This window comes from Halichoerus grypus, chromosome 14 (assembly GCF_964656455.1).
Source record: "Halichoerus grypus chromosome 14, mHalGry1.hap1.1, whole genome shotgun sequence".
Classification (NCBI taxonomy): Eukaryota; Metazoa; Chordata; class Mammalia; order Carnivora; family Phocidae; genus Halichoerus; species Halichoerus grypus.
In genome coordinates, this window is record NC_135725.1 from 13,824,935 (window position 1) to 13,846,442 (window position 21,508).

Consider the following 21,508-nt stretch of genomic DNA (forward strand, 5'->3'; position numbering starts at 1 on the left):
TCAGCTAAAGCTGAGCTAAAGTACATATATTTTTCCTTTTATCTTGTTCTATGTCCTAAGAGCTTGGCTTTGTGATCAATGAGAATATTCTCTTTGGTCTCCACCACCCTGAGGGTGCACTTAACTGAGGTGAACTTTGGAGTCCAAACAGACTGGGGATCCAAGTGTCTCTCGCTCTCCCTTTCTCTCTTTCTCTGCATCTGGCCATGCCAGCTCTCAGGGGTGTTTGTCGTGAGAGGTCCCAACCCACAGGAACCTTTGTCATGTCAACTTTTGTTGCTTGGTGGTGCGGAAAGTCCCATTCCAGTATTGCCATCCCAGTGTCGAAGATTAGCAGGTCTGTGGCTAGAGGCATCTCATGTTTTGGCGGGAGGCTGGAGACACTGTTTCCATTCCACCATCCCTGCCATGTGCTACAAACATCTTTACTTTCTTAGGCTAATTTTGAGAGCGAACTTTTGGATCTTGGGGCTGCTTCATCTATATGCCCTCTTTGGACACCTCTTGCATTTTGGTTAAGCCATTAAGGCATACTGGTTTGAGTCACTCTTAATAGATCCTACTCACCAATGGCCAGATGATGGATCCTTTAAATTGCCTGTATCTAAAAGAAAACTATTCTTGGAGCATCCGGGTGGCTCAGTCGTTAAGCGTCTGCCTTCGGCTCAGGTCATGATCCCAGGGTCCTGGGATCGAGCCCCGCATCGGGCTCCCTGCTCCACGGAAAGCCTGCTTCTCCCTCTCCCACTCCCCCTGCTTGTATCCCCTCTCGCTGTCTCTCTCTGTCAAATAAATAAATAAAATATTTTAAAAAATAAAAAGAAAAGAAAAATATTTTTCCGTCTTTGGAATTTCCATGCCCATGTGGATTTCCCATATATATGCTATTAAATTTGATTTTTCTATTAATCCGTCTCATGTCAATTTGATTCTCAATCCAGCTAGAAAGACTTTGAAAGAAAGAGGAAATTCTTCCTCCCCAACATCTACCAGTATTACCTTTTCTAGATGTATTTATATTGATACTTAAACATAATTCATTCACTTTAATTGGAATATACTAATCCAATCTATGAGTACACTATAATGTATTTATATGATCCCTCAATAACGAACATCCACGTTCTGCCCGATTTTTTACTCATATAAACCCAGCCATAAATATCCCCACATATTTCCTTGCACACATGAACAGGAAACTCATAGGAATATATATAATTAGGGTAGCTTACATACAAAGCTAGTTGATACTACTAAATTTGATCTCCAAAGTGTTTGTACTCACTTTCCAGCCAACAATGTCTCTAAAAGTTTCATTTCCTCTACATATTCATGAACCCTTTGAATGGTATCTCACTTTTTTAAAGATTTATTTATTTATTTTAGAGAGAACACACAGCGGGGAGGGGCAGAGTCTTAAGCAGACTCCTGGCAGGGCTCAATCTCCCAACCCTGAGATCAGGACCTGAGCTGAAACCAAGAGTTGGTCCCTTAACCGACTGTGCCACCCATGTGCCCCAATATCTCACTTTTTAATTGCATTATCCCTAAACACTAATATAGTTAGACATCTTTTTCATGTATGTATTTGCCTCTCGGGTTTCCTGTTCTGAGTTGGATTATGATCAACATTTGCCCTTTTTTCCCTTGGTTTGCCTTTATTTTTGTTAATGATTTAGAGAAGTTCTTTATATGTTTTTGCTACTAATTCTTTTTTTGGTTATACTCGTTACAAATACCTTATCCAAGTTTACGCTGTGTCCCTTGCTTTGCTTAAGATATCTTTTGTCATACAAAATGATTACATTGTAATCTAGTAAATTTTTTCCTTTTTTTTTTTACGTTTTGTTTTTTATGTTTTTTTTTTTAAGATTGATTTATTTATTTGAGAGAGGGAGTGAGGCAGGAGGGCCAGAGAGATAGGGAAAAAGAAACTTTAGCAGACTCTGCACTCAGCACAGAGCCCCACATGGGGCTCAATCTCACGACCCTGAGATCATGACCTGAGCCAAAACCAAGAGTCGGATGCTTAACCAACTGCGCCACCCAGGTGCCCCTATGTTTTTTATGTATTTAACATCTATTTCTCTCTTCCGATGTCAAAATCATATTCTTCTGTATTTTCTCTAAACGTTTTATAGTTCTACTTTTCACACTTAAATGTTTAATTCATACAGAGTTTGTTTTTTTTCGTGGTGTTTGGTAGGAATCCAACTGCATCTTTTCCCCTGGAAAACCATTGATTCTCACACTATTTATTGAATAGTTTATCCCTTATCCAGTGATTGTAATGCCATCTTTGTTACAAGTCTATTTCTGGATACTGTGATTCATTCCACGATTTAGGCTGCTTATTTAAATGCACATTTGGGGGTTTCAACCATAGATTCTAACTCAATCCATCTAGAATGGAACCCATGAATCTGCAGTTTTAACAGTAAGCTCCATGGTTCTGATGGAAACAGCCCATAAACCTCACTTTTAAAAAGAAGATTCTGGGCTTTGGAAAACAATCAAGAATGCAAAACCCAGAAGATAATATTCCGTAACAGTGATGTCTCGCCTTTGTAACTGTTCTTTTTCCATGTGGTACCTGAAACCTTAATACTCACCATTATAGCCCATTTCAAGGTAATCTCACAGAAGTGTAATCAGAGAGAAAGGCTAAACTGTTCTCTCTAAATTTACAAACTCATACCAATCAGACGGGTACATCTAAATAGCTAACTCCCCCCAAGGTCATTAGCAGTAGACTTAACTTCACCCACAAAGCAAGGTTCTACTTACCACTGATGAAGATGCTCTCCTTGACCAAAATGAGTCGGGCTCCTCTGGGTTCTTCTTCTGACTAGGCCCCTGACCTTGGGTTCATGGGACCTTTTGGCCCATTTAATCCAGTTTTAGCAGGAATCCTGCTGTGTCAGTTTAGGGAAAATCCCCCACCCTCGGCATCTTATCACACTGTCAAAAATCCTGTAAAGCCGGAATCCCCCTACTCGTGATGTTTCCTCTTAGTAATTTCCCATCACCCAATCCCCACCCTGCTCCTTGGCTACGAATGTCCATTTGTCCTTGTTGTATTCCGAATGGAGCTCCATCCACTCTCCTAGTACAAAACTCCATTATGATAACCCCTTGAATAAAGTCTACCTTAGCGTCTTTAACAAGAGTCCTGAGTATTTTTTTCTTTAACACTGTACACACCAGTAATATATTCTCTGTGTAGCCCTCACCAAGACAAAGTTCTTTAACAGGGTTGGAACCAAATTTCGTTTTTAAAATGTGAGTTTTTGAAATTTGGTGGATCTCATTCCAAATCCTCAATTATATAATTACCAAAAAAATCCATGTTTCAAAGAAACACACTTAATATAAAATTCATGTCACTTATCACAAAGTTAGACAGTCAAGTGCATTAAGGATAAACAAAACAGAAGCAGTATTTATAATTTAGATTACATGAAACATTGTGAAGAATCTGTTGTTAATAAACAACACAATGCATACTTTTTTACACACTAAAATGATACATCTGTGCATAATATGATAAAGGTCATAATGTTAAAGACTAAATTCAAGGTTGTCATGTTGAGGGCTTTTAATTAAATTCAAGTGAGATAGCATTGAAAACTGAATTCAAGGTGAAGGTCAAGTGATAAAGACTTTAATTTCATGGTTGTAGTGATGATATCAGTATAACGCATACACTCTCAGGTGTATTAGACAAAAACACACAGTAACAAGGAGGGCAGGATTTCTTTAAATTGAGCACTAGGTATTATATAAAACTGATGAATCACAGACCTGTACCCCTGAAACAAACAATACATTATGTTAATTTAATTGAATTTAAATTTTTAAAAAAGTTAATTGCTTTCTTATTAAAAATAAAACAACAAACTCAGAAACTTAGTGACGAGATTCCACTGGCTCTGACCTGCTAACTTAAGTGTAGAAATAGTTAATGGAGGGGCGCCTGGGTGGCTCAGTCGTTAAGTGTCTGCCTTCGGCTCAGGCCATGATCCCAGGGTCCTGGGATCGAGCCCCTCATCGGGCTCCCTGCTCAGCGGGAGGCCTGCTTCTCCCTCTCCCACTCCCCCTGCTTGTGTTCCCTCTCTCGCTGTGTCTCTCTCTGTCAATAAATAAATAAAAATCTTCTTTAAAAAAAAAAAAGAAATAGTTAATGGAAAAAGTTAAAAACTCTCATTCTTTATTTCCAATTACTATTCTTTAAGTCTTTCATTGGTACTTTTATGCTTCATATTAATCACTTGTCTTTTGTAAACAGATAAAGAACCCAAATAAAATGAAAAGAACCTCTCCTGTTAATTCAAATATGTAGCAAGGATACAGGTATTAAGTTGATAATTTCAAAGTTGACTATCCAAAATATCCAATAATTATACTTGTCAATAGATTCTGAATCCAATTATTTTAGATAATATCACATTAAAAATTCACAACTGAATTTTTTCACAACTGAAATCAAAAAATTATCCCATTTCAAGGAATTGGAAACAAGAGCCAGAAAACATAGATCATCAATATAATAAAATAACCCTGCCTTCACCCGCAACAATAATAATTTTGTATTTGTAACTGACCCTCTTCCTCTGGATAAAAGTGCACAGGAAACTCCTAATCCTTATGATCTCCAATCTTGTTTATATATCATCTATCTACTTGGATCCTCATTTAACCTTGCGGGCATATGTTTTCAATATAAAGCTGTAACAAAGGAAAGCTATAATTACCCAATCTCTTCCTTTCAGCTATTGAAATAAGGCGATTTACAGAAATGCAAGACACTATAAACAAAGGGATTTTCCAGTGCTCACAGAGCACAGCTTCCAGGAAGATGCTGGGATAAATATGCTTTCTTGTGGCCAAGCCCCTGCACCTGGAATCCAAATGGATTATATGTTTTTTTGGAGCCAGGTAGGGGTTACTCCTCTAGCCTGTGTTCTGAGAACATGGCTTAAGGGGGAGGAAAATCATAGTATTATCCATAACCTTCTTGAAGATGATCAGAAGGGATTCCATTCAAATACAAATGCTGGTATATTGTCAATGATATTGACCCCATTACCCAGTGACTGATTATCTGGTTGTGGATTTTCCAGATTGGTAACTTCCCCTAGGCTTTGACAGCATCAGCTTCATTTGTAGGTGAAGTATGCAGGAGAGCAAAATTCCTTCAAATCAGGTACACAAAACTTCCAGCAACACATTACTTGTAGCATTATAAACACTGTGGACTGATATTAAAATGGCATCATTGCCTAAGAGGAAACTAGTTTTAGACAGGAGGACTAATCTGACTTCGAATTCATTTAGCAAAGGCTCAGGATCCTGAGGGCTGGACATGGAATATGTGAGCAGGGGTGTGAGAGGTACAAAGAGGTCTGGGAATGTGGTCTTGCCCAGTCTGACCAGACCGCCGCAGTGGACCCCGGGGCAGTCCGGAGGAGGTGTGACAAGGAAGAAATGGGGGTGCAGAGAGACACGGGAAAGTTGGCTGCCAGAGGCGCTCATTTTCCAAGCCCTCCGCTCGGCTTCAGCTTGTCATATCAACCTAAGCTTTGAACAATTTCACCGTATGTTAGCATTTTTCCTGCTTGATAAGAAGCAAAAGGGAAATGTGGGTGAAGGACGGAGCAGGAATTAGAAATGAGTTGTTTCTAGCCCATGTGAGTGTAGGGCAGGAGGGATTGGAAGAGGCAAACTATCAGCTGAGCTGCAGTCTTCCCCCCCAGGACCAGGGAGCAGAAAGCCGCACACCACAGCTCTGGAACAGGGTGCAGACACATGGTCTCACTTCCTAGCTGCCTTTCCACATCTCGTAGCGCTAGCCCGTACCCAGCTGGCTTGCTGAGTTATAGGGCTGGCACAACAAAGGGCACAAATGCAGATTTCATGAGGACAGTCAAACTGAGTCACTGAACATGTACGTACGGCCTGGCCCAAAGTCCTGTTTTCTAGATACAAACAACTGAGTACAGAAAACGTGTTAGAACTAGACCACAGGCTTTCATAAGGACTTCTCAGGGGTTCCCAAATCTGGCATTATCTCCAAAGTCTGCTTTAAACAATACAGATTCCCTAATCCTTAGCCCTAAAACTACTAAATTAGAATTCACAGGTGTCTGGAAGTCTAAGGTTTTTGTTTTTCGTTTTTTGTAAACAAACCACCCACGCATTGTTATTGTTGATGATGAACCATGTTTGGGAGCTGTTCTCATTTAATCCCCTTTGTAATTTTACCCCAGTATCGGCAGTCCCATTTTACAGACGAGAGAGCTGAAGATCAGGACTAGGAATCCACTCAAAGTAACACACTGCTAGTGAAGACCCCTGATTGGCATCAAACCTAGCTTGGTCACCAGAAATCCACTGTATCTATAGCAATGAACTGTATTAGGCACTTCATTGTCTCAGATCCACTAACTACTCACGAAGAGCCAGTTTCTTTGGAAGACTGTGCACATGCACATTTTGGGAGGCAACCAGTTTTGGATGGTTTTTCCCTCCCCGATCAGAACTCTCTTCTTCCCTGCCGCATTGGGAGCTAACGATGCTCCTTGCCCCCTGAGATCTGCAAGATCCTACATTCTCCCACATGGGAAACCTATCTGATCTAAGCCTTCCACTCTCAGGAACTGGGTGTTTAAGACCAACAGGGGCTGGTGGGAGGAGGTGGAGTCTCCCACGGAGTGTCCCACCCTCTCTCAGCAAAGACCAATTTCATTATCCCCCAAGCCCTTCCAACCGCCTCCCACCCCCTCCATAAAGTTCATGTGTTAAAAGGCTTTCACTTACAAATCTAACTGCTTGTATGAAGTCATTCATTCTATCTTTAAAAAAAAAAAAAAATCTGCAATTGACAATCAGCGCTTCCAGGAATGTGAAATAACCAGGGTGGATACAGTTCCATCCCAAAGCAAAGAAACTATGCTTTTGTTAATCTGTGCAGCTTGATTGTAGCTGAATATACATTTTCCTTTAAACTCCTAAAACTAACAAGAACTTGCAGAAAACAAAGGATGGCTGGCACTCCATCGTGGGAATAACTAAGCCAAACAAATAATTCTAACAATGAGAATTTCAGATGATGGAGAGAGGCTTTTATCACGGGCTCCAAACCTCTGCCCCAGGAACAGTTACAGAATGTGCTGTTCACATCAGATCTGCCTTGCATCTGTCACACGAAGTTCTGGGGAAGACCACGGAGACCAGGGTTAAAAACACAATATTCAGACTTGTTCAGATGTGTTCTCTGCTGAAGGAAAGAAGTAACAGGAGCTCACTACACATTATGGGGTTCTCAAAAAAGTTCTCAGACTTTTCTTTAGAAGAAATACCTGGGGAGCTTGTTACAAAATTACATTCCCAGCTCCAACTCCCAGAGATGCCAATTCTCCAGTCTGAGTTGGGGCTGGAGATTCTCCACGTTCATCAAGCACCTCAGGTGATTCTGATGCTGGTTTTTTCCTTAACTTTCTAGTTAAAAAATTCTCAAACCTTATGAAAGTCCCAAGAAGAGAATAGTGAACACCAGCAGACCCTTCACCAAGAGCAAGGGTCAGCAAACTTCCTCAGTAAAGGAACAGAGTAAACATTTTCAGCTTTGAAGCCATGTAGACTCTGCACCCAGCTAGCTACTCAGGTCTGCCATTGGGACATCTAGTCCACACGGAAGCAAATGGGTGTGGCTGTCTTCCAGTAAGACTTCACTTACGAACACTGAACTTTAATTTTCACATCACAAAATTACGCTCTTCTTTTGACTTTTTCCAATGTGTTACCTTTAAAGGTGTAAACGCCATTCTTCGCTCAGAATTGGTACAAAACCAGTCAGGGGGCAAATCTGGCCTCTGTGTCACTTTGCCAACCCCTGAGGAAGCCAGGTGTGGTCATACAGCCTAAGCTCTTCAGAGGATGAACTTGAAATTGATGACTTTTCTTTCCCTTTTTTTCTAAGACTTTATTTATTTATTTGACACAGAGAGAGAGCACAGAGGGAGCGGGAGAAGCAGGCTCCCCGTTGAGCAGAGAGCCCAATGTGGGGCTCGATCCCAGGACCCTGGGATCACAACCCGAGCTGAAGGCAGACGCTCAACCGACTGAGCCACCCAGGCGCCCAAAATTGATGACTTTTCATATCCAGACTAATCACACTGTCCATCTTAGGAATGTTGAAAAACTGAATCTATGAGGTTGTTTTCTGACTGACTCTGATGTATTTTCAGATAGAACATTTCACAGCTTCCTATGGCTGATATTTTTGGATGCCCTGTGGGGTGCAGTTCCTCATTTAGAAATCTTCATAGTTCAGTCATTCTCTAATTTTATCACATAAAATAAAGTGTGTGTATGCCCTTCTCCACAACACCAGGGCCTGATTAGCATTTTTTCAGCTTCTCTTTTTTTTAAATTTTATTTATTTATGAGAGAGAGAGAGAGAGAGAGTATGAGCAGAGGCAGAGGGAGAAGCAGACTCCCCGCTGAGCAAGGAGCCCGACCCGGGGATCAATCTCAGGACCCTGGGATCATGACCTGAGGCCAAGGCAGCCACTTAACCAACTGAGCCACCCAGGTGTCCCCAGCTTCTCTCTTATTTTGAGGACAAATGGGTAAAAAACAGAACAAAACCCTCTGCCTTCCAAATGACTCCAAAAGTCCAGCAAGATGTGAATAGCATCTTGTTATTTGTGAACAAGGGACTGGGGATGCCTTTCTTTGATTTTTTTTTTCCTCCCTGATCTTTGGTTGAAAATCAGCTCCCGCCCAGAGTGTCTGCTTGCATTTCTAGCGCACTGGGTTATTACCAAGTTAAGACAACAGTAATGATACAAATCTGTTACCCAATTACTCCCATTCACAGTCTTCACCTTTAGGGGAATTTCTCCAGTTATTAAACATCGTTTCCTAAGTATGTGAAAGCCAAACAAGAATTCTGGAGGGTAAGGTCCAACTTCGCATCACAGAATCAACAAACACAGTCATGATGAGCTCTGTGTACTTACCTACGAGCACCAAGTGAGGGGGGGAGGGGGGGAACCCCACTTGAATTCACTAAGTGCATTCCTGTTTATTAAAATGCCTTCCACTGGACTTATCCAAACATGACCTCATCTCTTAGGGAATGAAGACCTAGTTATCTGAAGCCTTCAAGCATCTATCACCTCATGGCCCACCCCTCCTCACAACAAAGTTACCCACTTAATGGCAAGAGGATGTGTTCTCTTCTGATGAAGCTGCAGAACAGAGAAGTCATAATCCCCCCTCCCCCCCACCATCGCCATCCCCGCATCTGAATGTCAGCTTTGGAGTCACATCCTGAGACCTGGTGCCTGCCTTTCATCTTCCTGCAAGCTCTCCTCCAGCTTCTGAAGAGACCACGTGGCATACCAGCTCAGGTGCAGAGGCAGGAACCTCAGAGCAAAGACTTAAAACCCTCATGTCTGTTGACATATGAGAAGGCCCTGTGTTTCTCATCAGCTGGCTGATTTGTGGACGGCCACATTTCTGGAGCTCCGCCAACTGCCTCACCTGATGGAAAATGCTTATGAACTTATAAATCACCTTTGAATCTAGTTTCCCCATAGAAATAAAACAGATTGCTGGCTCCCCCATTGCCGGAAATGTATTTAAAAGCTTAGCTGACTGACTTAACAATGTGAGGCGATTAAGGACTAAAAATCGTATTTAAAATTCTATTAAAAGAAGACTAGTGAAGCGCTGTTTAGGGCTGGGGGTTCTGGAACATAGGAAGAGCAGGTAAAAATAATAGATACCTGTGATTTTGTTTGAGTCACAAAAAATTACAGACTCGAGTTAAACAGTGGACCTATTACATTAGTGCAGTGGTTTTTAAACCTGCCTGCAAGCTGGAATCACCCAGGGAGCTTTAAAAAAATTCCAATACCCAGGCTGCATCCCACCCCAATTAAATCTGAGTGTCGGGGGGGGCGGGGGCAGGTCTTTATATTTTTTAAAGCTCCCAGGCAATTCCATTGCGCAGGCTCGGTGGAGAAGCTCTGCACTGCAGAATGGGTTCATCTACTTGGCAGACAGTTTCCCTTCGTCATCTCTGCCAAGAGCTTCTTCAGGGCTGGACGCTGGAATAAAAAATAGCTGATCGATTGACTGAGTCACACGCATATATAAAAAATACATGCACACATATTTTTATTTATTTAACTTAGGCCCTGACAATTAGCATACAAATCAGAAAAACTGAGTGCCTCGGAACTTACATCGCCTCTCCAAATCTTTAAAGAACCAAACTCTAAAAAACACACATCAAAGGTATTTAAGTCATAAAAAAACACACACGCACACACAAACTTTAATCACCTTCAGGAACCATGATCCAATAATATATTTAATAGGTAAGATCTCGTTCATCAATATACAAAAGAAAAAAACAAAAACAACAACCCTCAACTTTAAGACACATGCCCTTAGCAAGAGCACTTAGAGTTAGAATGGTTTATCGGTAGCAGTTTGAGGTAGCATATTTTGTAAAGGAACAGAAGTCTCAGACCTGCTCTGCAGTTTCTCCTGGATGCCATGGGACAGGCCCTCAGCCTTTGCTCTTGGGAGAGGAGGGTGAATTTGTCCGTATTCACTGCCAAGTCAGCCTGAACTCACTTCCTACCCTCTCGCCATGGCCATGTCTTCAAACACTCCATGTATTGCAGGTTTGGGAAAGGGCGAAAGCATCCCCTCGGTGTGGTGTCATCCCTGGCTGAGGAGCTAATCTTTCTGCTACATGCAATTCTCACTGGCAGGACACACATGTACCCAGTGGGAAGGGAAATCTTGCATCATGGCACTTTGTTTTTAATTGGCTCTAACAATGTAATTAATTAAGAGTGACCAACTCCTCTAAGGCTCTACAGAGTACTGTTTCTGAATATCCCCCCCTCCATGATTCTGGCCCTTCAAAGGCTCTCCCTTTTTTCTCCCCCTGAGTACGATATTTTGGGGTATCATTAAGCTTTCTGTAATTTTCCTGGCAGGATAGTGAGCAGGAAAGCTTAAAAAAAAAAAAAAAAAATCACATGAAAACAACAATGAAATCCAGGTACAGGAGCCCACCCCAAGAACAGACTTCCTTTGTGCCACTTGAAACGACCCACGTGGACAGTTCAGGAACACGGCCTTCTTCTTTTTAAAAAAATGTAAATATTCAGCTCAGCTCTGCATTTTAAACACAAATATACAGTCGAAACAGGCTAAGGATTAAAGCTGCAAATACGGTCCCAACAACTTCAAACCTTGGTGCAGATCAAATTTTTTGCCCCGGGGGCCCAAGTTTAAAGGGATGTCAGATCCCTAAAGCCCTTTCATCCCAGTATGCTTTCCGTGTGAAACTTCGACCCTGGGAAGGAATCAATGTACGAATGAATAAAAATAGCACATGCCCCAGGCAAAAAAAAGGGCATGAGCTGGGCCTGAGTTGCCAGTTAAGACTCTGTCATTGAGCATCCTATAAAATCTGCAAAGGCTGCCGGCCCCGATCCAGGGCCCAGGGCATCACTGAACACACCAGCCACCTGTCAACAGCTGACCCAAAGCAATGACACAACCGGGCATCAGACTTCAAGTATCCAATGTACTACAAGAGCTGGTCTGCTCAAGGACTCGGGCTGACCCTCAGAGGCCCCCACCACACCCCCACGGCATCCTGTCCTACAAAAGGTGAAGCTGCTTACAGTCACTAAGAGACACACGGAGTGGCGGGTGAGGGACAAGAGAAATGCTCTCCGAATATACCAGTCTAACAAACACAAATAAATTCTTCAACACTTTGTACAACTAGAAGGTGCGCGAGCTGGTATTCAAGCCATCCCTTTAAATTCTTTCGTCCCCTCTCTGTTATCAAACAGGAAAATGGTTCCATTGGGTTAACAGTGTCACTTTAAAATGCCATAAATTAAATAAGTTAGTTCACATTTTTTCTTCCCCCAGCACTTAAGTTACAGTGAGTCCCTAATGTGCTTTTGCAGTCTGCATTAACAGCTCCAGATCTCTCCGGCGGACAATGCTGGCTCGGGGACAACCGTATTCATCCAGCTGCAAAGGTAGGAATTGTTCGAGCAGCCCAAGGCCCTGGCCAGCAGGACTGGTAAACAGCTTAGCCCATGATGGTTTAAACTTTCCGCTGAATCCCAAAAATATTGTACTCCCTTAAAAAAAAAAAAAAAGTGCAATTTGTCCATCTACTCATTCCAGGCAAGACAATGCAGGAGGTGAGTCGGAGGTGAGCAAAACAAAGATAGCTATGAAACAGAAAAGCTACACTTCCTTACGTCAATGAACTCTGACCACCCACCTCTTGCCCCAAATAACAAACCACATCCCCAAACGCTTCCTGGAATAATGTCTCCTTATTTAAAAATTATCTTAATGATACCCACTCCAGCAAAATAAGCTCACGAAGACAGGCTAGGGGCTATAGTCCACCCTAAAAATGCGTCTGTGGCTGGACTCATAAGAACTTCAAGGAATAATACAAATACAAACCTTTGTTATAAAGATGAGCTGGTTTGGCTAATCCCAGAGGTACTAACGAATCGGAAATATTTAAATGCTTTATTTCTCCTCTTGTGCTCAACAGAACAATTGACCTGTATGTAAAAGTCAGAAAATTGGAGGGAATTTAAATAAATCAGCATGTATTGAGTACCTTTCTGAACTTAATATAGCATAGAAATACTAGATAAAAGCAGAACTAAAAACAAACGGGGGGTGGGGGGAGCTCAGATGCTTTTCACTTCCCTGCTGTTACAAGTTCAGGCTCCCCAGCCCCACCCAGGACAGATGTTCTATCTATTCATGTCCTATTATCTACTTATAAAATAAATGAATAAACACCAATTTTAAAAAGAAATACAATCTGCGCCCCATGGTTTGGTTTAAATGCCATGTTTATTATGCAGCATATCAACACATATACTTAAATCTGTTTGTGGATTTTCTCTTCTCCTGATCTCTCTCGCTCTCTCTCTCCTCTTTCAATGCTATCCTGGCTTAATTACTATGGCCTTGTGATTTATTTTAGTATATTATAAAACAAGCCCCTTGTATTATTTTAAGTTGTTTACAAAGATTTTATTACTCTCCCACATTTATTCTTCTACTATCCTTTTCTTCAACTTTTATATAACCATTAGTATTCATTTTCTTAATGTGGGTCTTGACATGTCAATGTCATTCTAAAGCAAGGGTGACCATTCAGAGTCAGAACAGAGGTCCTACCACAGCAACCTTACAGGCCTGACCCTCTTCAGGCTCGTCCCATGAGATCACTTACAGGTCCCCAGGGACCCGCACACCCCAACAATCCTAGTTCTCTAAGAGACATTGGTAGTTGCTCCATAACCTCTTAACACTTAGTTAAGATACAACATACAGGGGCGCCTGGGTGGCTCAGTCAGTTAAGTCTTCGGCTCAGGTTATGATCCCAGGGTCCTGGGACTGAGTCCCATGTTGGGCTCCCTGCTCAGTGAAGAGTCTGCTTCTCCCTCTCCCTCTATAGCTCCCCCTGCTTAGGCTCTCTCTCTCTCAAATAAATAAATAAAATCTTAAGGAAAAAAAAAAAAGATACAACATACATACAGAAAAGTATCACTAAGTGTATAGCATACTGAATTTCTGCACACTAAACATACTCATGTAACCAGCCCAGATGAAGAAACAGAACACTACCCATATCTTAAAAGCCTTCCTTCAGTCCCCTTTCCAGAAACAACCTAGTGACTTTTTAATGAGTTGGTTTTAACTCTTAAATCTATAGGGTATCTTACAGGACTGCCGTGTTATCCTAAAAATTTATGGTGAGCTGTATGCCCAGGATTGGTTTCAGTGAACTGAGTACATATTTTCACCATTAGGAAAAATCTTTAAATCCTTAAAGAAAATTGAGGCCTTGGAAAGGAACTCCCTAGAAGCATCTCAAAGCAGAAGACAGAGCTTCACCTGCACACTGAATATTACACTCAAATAATTCAATGACTTTACGGGACTCACTGAAATCTGGTTCTGTCATATGTAAAGAGCGTCAAGTCATCAGATGACTGAAGAGGCGTTCAAAAACTAGACAGGATCTCACTCCCCAGGAAGCTTATGCCCTTCCCTTAGTTGCTTCATTAAGTATCTGCTTATGAGTCAGCATCTGCAGCACATCGAAGGGAGGCAGGGAGGAGCCTGAATTCGGCTCCTTGCCTCTAGGAGGCGGGGCCTAACCAGTCGCCAAAAAGAAAGGCTTCGCTTATGTGCATGCTTCTTCAGAGACCAACAAAACAAACTGCATCAGGCCAGGGCTCTTAAAAGAGAGACCAGATACCTGTCCACTTAAAACTCAGTGGACGGGGGCGCCTGGGTGGCTCAGTCGTTAAACATCTGCCTTCGGCTCAGGCCATGATCCCAGGGTCCTGGGATCGAGTCCCGCATCGGGTTCCCTGCTCAGCAGGGAGCCTGCCACTCCCCCTGCTTGCGCTCTATCTCTCTGTCAAATAAATAAATAAAATCTTTAAAAATAATAATAATAAAAATAAAATAAAACTCAGTGGACTTTCTAGTCACTTCCATGTGAGCTAGGTGGTGAATTCACAGCACAATGCTGTCTTATCAGTAGGACAGATGGCCACAAAGGTCAAATCGTGTATAAAATTGCTTTAAACTGGAAATGAACCTTCTGAGTGAGTTAGGTGCAATGTAATCGACCAACTACTAAAAAGTGGGCAGAAAGGTTCCAAAATACCGAGCAATTCCCCTTCTAAGAGGTTTCACACCATTTGCAAACTCTGCTCACATCCAGGCTCTCGCTGAGCAATACTATGCAGTTTAGACCACATGGGCGTCAATCGGAGACGGGAAAGGAAATGACCACCTTTCAACAGCCCTAAATGCCCACACCGTAAAAGGGTGGAAAGACAAACCAAAGCTTGGTGTTAACCAGGTGTCACCTGTTCCGATGGCCTGTCCCCTCTTGCAGAGCAAGCGTCACCTACCTTGGAGGGATACCTGTTCTCAAATACTCCTCCACGCGACTGATATCGGCAGGAGAGAAAATCTTTTTTTCCGTTAACCGGAAGGGAACGCTGCAGGCATCCACAATGAGGAGGAGGATGCCCGCGTCTTGGATGGTAAAGTCGGTGCCATTGACCTGAGAACAGAGAAACACGTCTTCTGCTGTCATCACCCCATTCATATCTCCAAGATGCCTCACCTTTGATGAGTCCGAGCCCTTCCCTCGGTCTTCTAAACCCATGAATCAAATTCTATTTCCAGGATTCAAACTGCATCATCCAGTGACTCTTTCTCCGCCAACATCTGAAACCCTGCCAGTGTTCTAGATTGTGCCTCTGATTGGTCTTTACTGGTTGGATTGGATGCTCTGAGCAAGGCGCGGCAGCTCAAACTCAGATGAGCAGCGTGACTCTCGCTGCCGGCGTAAGAGCTTCATGCCTGCCCCACTCTCCCACTGGGGTCAAAGCTTCTAAACTCAGTGACCAGGCCCCAGGCTCTGTGCCACAGGTCCTATAGCTCACTTACGGTCACACTGGTTCAGAGAAAATACCATGCCTTCCCCGACACAGCAACCCCCCAGCAGAGTTTAGGTTTGCAACACCAGAGGCGCTAGACGGCCTCATCTCCTTTGTCCCACCCATAGCTCTCCTTTAAAATCAAAATGGAGGGGCGCCTGGGTGGCTCAGTCATTAAGCGTCTGCCTTCGGCTCAGGTCATGATCCCAGGTCCTGGGATCGAGTCCCGCATCGGGCTCCCTGCTCCGCGGGAAGCCTGCTTCTCCCTCTCCCACGCCCCCTGCTTGTGTTCCCTCTCTCGCTGTGTCTCTCTGTCAAATAAATAAATAAAATCTTTTTAAAAATTAAATAAATAAATAAATAAATAAATAAATAAATAAATAAATAAAATCAAAATGGAAAAGTGGTCATTTCATCAGGATATAAGCCACAAGGTATTAATAGATTTTGTTCACAATTATTGTGAGCTGAAATTTCCAGTAGTCCTCTTTAAATTACATTAGCGGTTTGAGACCTCTTCAAGAAAAATGAACTCTAGACACATCCAAATATCATTAATTTGTCAGCCAGAAAAGAAGGAAAAAAGACTTGCTGGACTAAAAAATAATTGAACACTAATTTAAGCCATAGGCAATGTTCCTAGTTTTAAATGTGTAAAATTGGGGCACCTGGCGGGCTCAGAGGAGCGTGCAGCTCTTGATCTCGGGGTCCTGAGTTTAAGCCCTGCACTGAACATAGAGGTTACTTAAATAAATAAATAAAAACTAAAAAAAAAAAAAAAAAAAGGTTTATCTTGAAAAAAAATAAAATGTGTAAAATTATAAACTATGCTAAAGCTAACAAAGGAGAAATGCCATCATCACTACACTTGTCCATGTTTGGGGAAATTTTATTTCTTTTTTTTTTTAAGATTTTATTTATTTATTTGAGAGAGAGAGAGAAAGAACGAGCGCTAAGGGCAGAAGGACAAGCAGATTCCACACTGAGCAGAGAGCCCAACACGGGACTCGATCCCAGGACCCCAAGATCATGACCCAAGCCAAAGTCAAACACCCAATCGACTGAGCCACCCAGGTGCCCCTAAATTTTATTTCTAATCGCTACTGGTCTCATAGGAATCGAATGATTTTTTTTGGCTATGTTTATATTGCTCTAATCCAGAGAACAATTCTGGAAATCCTTGAGGTAAAGTACCACTTTATATTTGGGAAGACTGGAAGTGATTCTCTTATTTTAAAAAATCTGAATGCTTCAAATTGAGATACATTTGAGAAAAAATATATAATGATCCTCAACACACTTAAACTGTCCTCTTGAAAAGAACCCCTTAAAACCTGTTACTTAAAGACAACACAAAAGTGTCCATAAAGACTTAAGAAACACCATGTCCTAGCAAAGATTCTTCAGGCAATGCTTGGGTAAAGTATCGGAGGTAAATATGACAAAACACAATACTGTAACTTTTCTGGGGTCCTGAGCACCCCATGTGCAGCAATGGAGTTAAAAAAACTGTCTTCAGGGCGCCTGGGTGGCTCAGTCGTTAAGCGGCTGCCTTCGGCTCAGGTCATGATCCCAGGGTCCTGGGATCGAGCCCGACATCGGGCTCCCTGCTCAGCGGGAAGCCTGCTTCTCCCTCTCCCACTCCCCCTGCTTGTATTCCCTCTCTCGCTGTGTCTCTCTCTGTCAAATAAATAAATAAAATTTTTAAATATATATATATATATATATATATATATATATATATATATATATATATATATATAAAAACTGTCTTCAGACCCTGGAGCAGAGCCTGCCTGAGATTTTTTGGGCAAAACAGTATCTTCTTGAACTGTTTAGTGGACTTAGTGGAGCAGAGCTACTCAGCACCCACTTGCTTCCCTTCTGCAACTAACTCTCACCAGATACCATGACAACAAGGCTGGGATCAGGTTCTCCACGCAGCTGACTGCACTGAGATGCTGAGCTAACAAATTTTACGCCAAAAAAAATTACATCATGAACATGCTACAAAATGAACAGTTGCTAACAGAGGGCAATAGGCATACATATATAGTTGGGAAATCTTTGAGCTACATTTAAATAGAGATAGTCTGTCTTTCTTTTTAATTTTTTGTGTGTGAGGTCACAATATCCATCTGCTTAACAAATTTTAAGGGTACAATACATAATTACTGACTACAGGGACTATGTCATATAGCAGATCTGGAGAGCTTATTTATCTTACCTGAAACTACATGTCTGTTGATCAATAACACCCCATTTCACCCTCCCCTCCCCAAGTAGGGATATTCTTAATTCAGAGTTCAATCCTGGAGATGGGTGGTGGTGATGCTTGCATACCATATGAATGTACTTCACACCACTGAACTATACACTTAAAAATGGTTAAGACAATGAATTTTATGTGATGTATATTTTAACACAATAAAAGAAATTGGGAAAGAAAAAAAAAGAGTAAGATATAATTTTGTCCGCATACATGTGGATTTGTGATTGTGTTGCTCACTACTTTAAAAAACTGAGCTCCTATGGTTGGAGGATGCATCCAACAGGTGTAGGGGATTAAGAGATACAGATTTCTCCAGTATATGTATGTATAAAATACAGAAGTAAAAAAAAAGAAAAAAAGTAAGTCACAGGGAGGAAAAGTACAGCATAGGGAATAGAGTCAGTATTATTGTAATAACTTTGTATGGTGACAGATGGTGACTACACTTACCATGGTGAACATTTCATAATGTACATAGATGTCAAATCACTATGTGGTACTCCTGAAGCTAATACAATATTGTATGTCAGCTATATTTCAATTATAAAAAAAATGAGCTCCTTAAAGAGACCACGTGAGGGGCGCCTGGGTGGCTCAGTGGGTTAAGTGTCGGGGTCCTGGGATCGAGTCCCGCATCGGGCTCCCTGCTCAGTGGGGAGCCTGCTTCTCCCTCGCCCACTCCCTCTGCTTGCGCTCTCTCCCTCTCTCTCAAATAAATAAATAAAACCTATAAAAAATAAAAATAAAGAAACCACATGAGGCTAGGACCAGGCCCTGGCTAGATATTAGTTAGATGTCTAGATAGCTGCCACCCCGAGAGCTCATTATACAGTGGCACTCTGGTCAACCTGATTTTGGACAGACCTCAAGCCAAGAGCTGGTTACCACCGGCTAGCTTGGCTCTTCACCCAAATTCTATGTGTTGACAATGAGGCTCAGGCCTATACTTCCATAAACCCGCTTAGAACAGAGGACTAATACTTGGTGAACCAATTTTAACATTCACCTCAAAGTCATCAATAAACACAATCCAGTGAGAAAAAAGACTTAATACATTTAACGTACTTAAAAACGCAAATGTTGGGCACCTGGGTGGCTCAGTTGGTTAAGCGACTGCCTTCAGCTCAGGTCATGATCCCAGGGTCCTGGGATCGAGCCCCACATCGGGCTCCTTGCTCCGCGGGGAGCCTGCTTCTCCCTCTCCCACTCCCCCTGCTTGTGTTCCCTCTCTCGCTATGTCTCTCTCGGTCAAATAAATAAATAAAATCTTTAAAAAAAAAAAAAAACGCAAATGTTTAGGAGGTAGTTATACCTCTATTATATTGCTTGCCACCAAGCGGCTGTTGCCAGAGATAATTCATGTCACCGGGATAAAACATAAAAAGTGAGAAGCTGAGGCAGGGTACGTGCCAGATGGTACTTACAGAGATAAAAGACAGGTCTCCACGCTGAGTCTCTGCTTTACTGGGTGACTGGAATTGCACGGGGAGGTAGCTTTTATGAGGATCACTAGTAAACACCACCTAAACAGGGAAGAAGTTCCATATTTCTGTCAACCACATCTTCCTTCAAAAGGGCCTCAAAATCAACTCAATTATATCAAACCCAATGGTGTTTTTTCTCCCCTGTGAACTTTTTCTACAGATTGAATGGCCTGGATTTCCATCTTTTGATCCGGATTTAATATAAGAAATGTATGTTCCTCATTTTCTGGAATAATCCCAGTCTCAAATAATTGTAATCTTGTTCAGAAAATCAATTCTGCAAATGACTAAGTAAATGTGCTTTACACTTAGACGTTTGTCCTTTTCAGACCAGCTATCTTAAATTGGGACTCAGTCACTCCAGAACTGAGAGAAGTAACGGTGACAAGCATTACACTGTTCAAAAGTGCATCACCAGGCTAATCTTCTACCTGACTTGCAACGTGTCCCATAAATGAAGCCACACCTTATATCCAGGCCCCTAATCTCCCTGTTCTATTGCCTTCTGTAGCTATCGCTTTCCCACAAGTGCTTCATCTCCTTTCCCGCCACTCTGCCTTTGCAGATGCTGTTCCCTCCCCCAGAATGCCCTTCCTTGTTTCCTTCCACTCCTTGAAATCACTCCCAGCCTCCAAATCCCACCTTGCACCTCCTCCCTAAAGGCTTTCTTCTCATTCAAAAGCAGGCCGAACTCTCTCACAATTCAGCACTTAAAGTATATATTCCTGATGAATGCATGTCAACAACTTCATTCCAAGGGCAAACAATCATCATGATACTCAACGTTCAGAAGCTCAGGTTTGGAGTCAAAAACCTGTGTGAATTTTCCTACTTACTCCTCATGTACGTGTGTTTCTTTCTGACATTCAAAACAAACTCATTCTTCAAATTTCCAAGTAAAAGTGAGGTTCCCAAATGCTTCAAGTACTTTGCAACAGTACCAAGTCAGTAATCGATACATTTTTTAAAAAATAAATTCTAGGGGCGCCTGGGTGGCTCAGTCGTTAAGCGTCTGCCTTCAGCTCAGGTCATGGTCCCAGGGTCCTGGGATCGAGCCCCACATCGGGCTCCCTGCACCATGGGAAGCCTGCTTCTCCCTCTCCCACTCCCCCTGCTTGTGTTCCCTCTCTCGCTGTGTCTCTCTCTGTCAAATAAATAAAATCTTAAAATAAATAAATAAATAAATAAATAAATAAATTCTAATCAATGTTTCAAGCACAGACAAAAAAACAAGGAATGCTAAACATTAATGTATGGAACCATTTAAAAAGATAGGCTTAGGGTATTTCCAATGATGATTATTTTTATAAATTATCATGTTGCAATTGTTATAATAAATTATATAATATTTTCTGTAATGAAGGACGTTAACAAATTCAGCTTGAGAATTAGGCTGGAGAACTTACTTCCCCACAAAGATTATCTAAAAATATCACTTTAGGGACGCCTGGGTGGCTAAGTCAGTTAAGCATCTGACTCTTGATTTCAGCTCAGGTCATGATCTCAAGGGTTGTGTCATCGAGCCCGGTGTAACAGGGCTCTGCGCTGGGCATGGAACCTGCTTAAGATTCTCTCTCTCCCTCTCCCTCTGTCCCTCCCCCCCAGAAAATAAAAATTAAAATAAAATAAAAAATAAATAAAATGTCACTTTAATAGTCAAGATATTACATGGTACAGGCAAGGATCTATATAAACTTCTTCATGTACATGGTTGGCTTGGTTGATGGGTTGGTTGGTGAGTTGGGTGGCTGGCTGGTAGGTTGGTAGGTGGGTTGGTGGGCTGGTTTTAGCTGAGGTGGGAGAATAGAAGTGGCACAGGGATATGAAAGATTCAAACTGTGGATAGTGAACTGCCTTTGAAAAAATACTCATATATGATAACAGGAAGAATAAATCCATGTTCCTCTCTCAGACCTTACTGCTACCAATAGGCAAAAACAAATGAGAAACATTTTTGATTCAGTAGAACTAGGGTGGGACCAAGAATTCTAATATTTTACAAGTTCCCAGGTGACGCTGATACTTTAAGAACCATTTCCCTTGGGTGCCTGGGTGGCTCAGATGGTTAAGCGTCTGCCTTCGGCTCAGGTCATGATCCCGGGGTCCTGGGATCGAGTCCCACATCGGCCTCCCTGCTGAGCTGGGAGCCTGCTTCTCCCTCTGTCTCTGCCCCTCCCCTGCTTGTACACTCTCTC

General features: G+C 42.0%; 1 protein-coding gene across 5 annotated transcripts in view; it reads right to left on the reverse strand.

Moving 5' to 3' along the window:
• Positions 1–10,167: 10,167 nt before the first annotated feature.
• CEMIP2 (cell migration inducing hyaluronidase 2) overlaps positions 10,168–21,508 on the reverse strand; it is a 79,549-nt gene continuing 68,208 nt past the window's right edge. For 4 of the 5 annotated variants that reach the window (XM_036079967.2, XM_036079951.2, XM_078062154.1 and 1 more), the window contains 4 exons: positions 19,254–19,352; positions 15,024–15,178; positions 12,535–12,638; positions 10,168–12,197 (listed from right to left, as the gene is read on the reverse strand). In XM_036079967.2, coding sequence (XP_035935860.1) covers positions 12,001–12,197; positions 12,535–12,638; positions 15,024–15,178; positions 19,254–19,352 — 555 coding nt within the window. In that variant the 3' untranslated portion in view covers positions 10,168–12,000. Of the gene's footprint in view, positions 12,198–12,534; positions 12,639–15,023; positions 15,179–19,253; positions 19,353–20,941; positions 21,104–21,508 lie in introns of those variants that run through there. The other variant, XM_036080011.2, reaches the window with a different exon arrangement.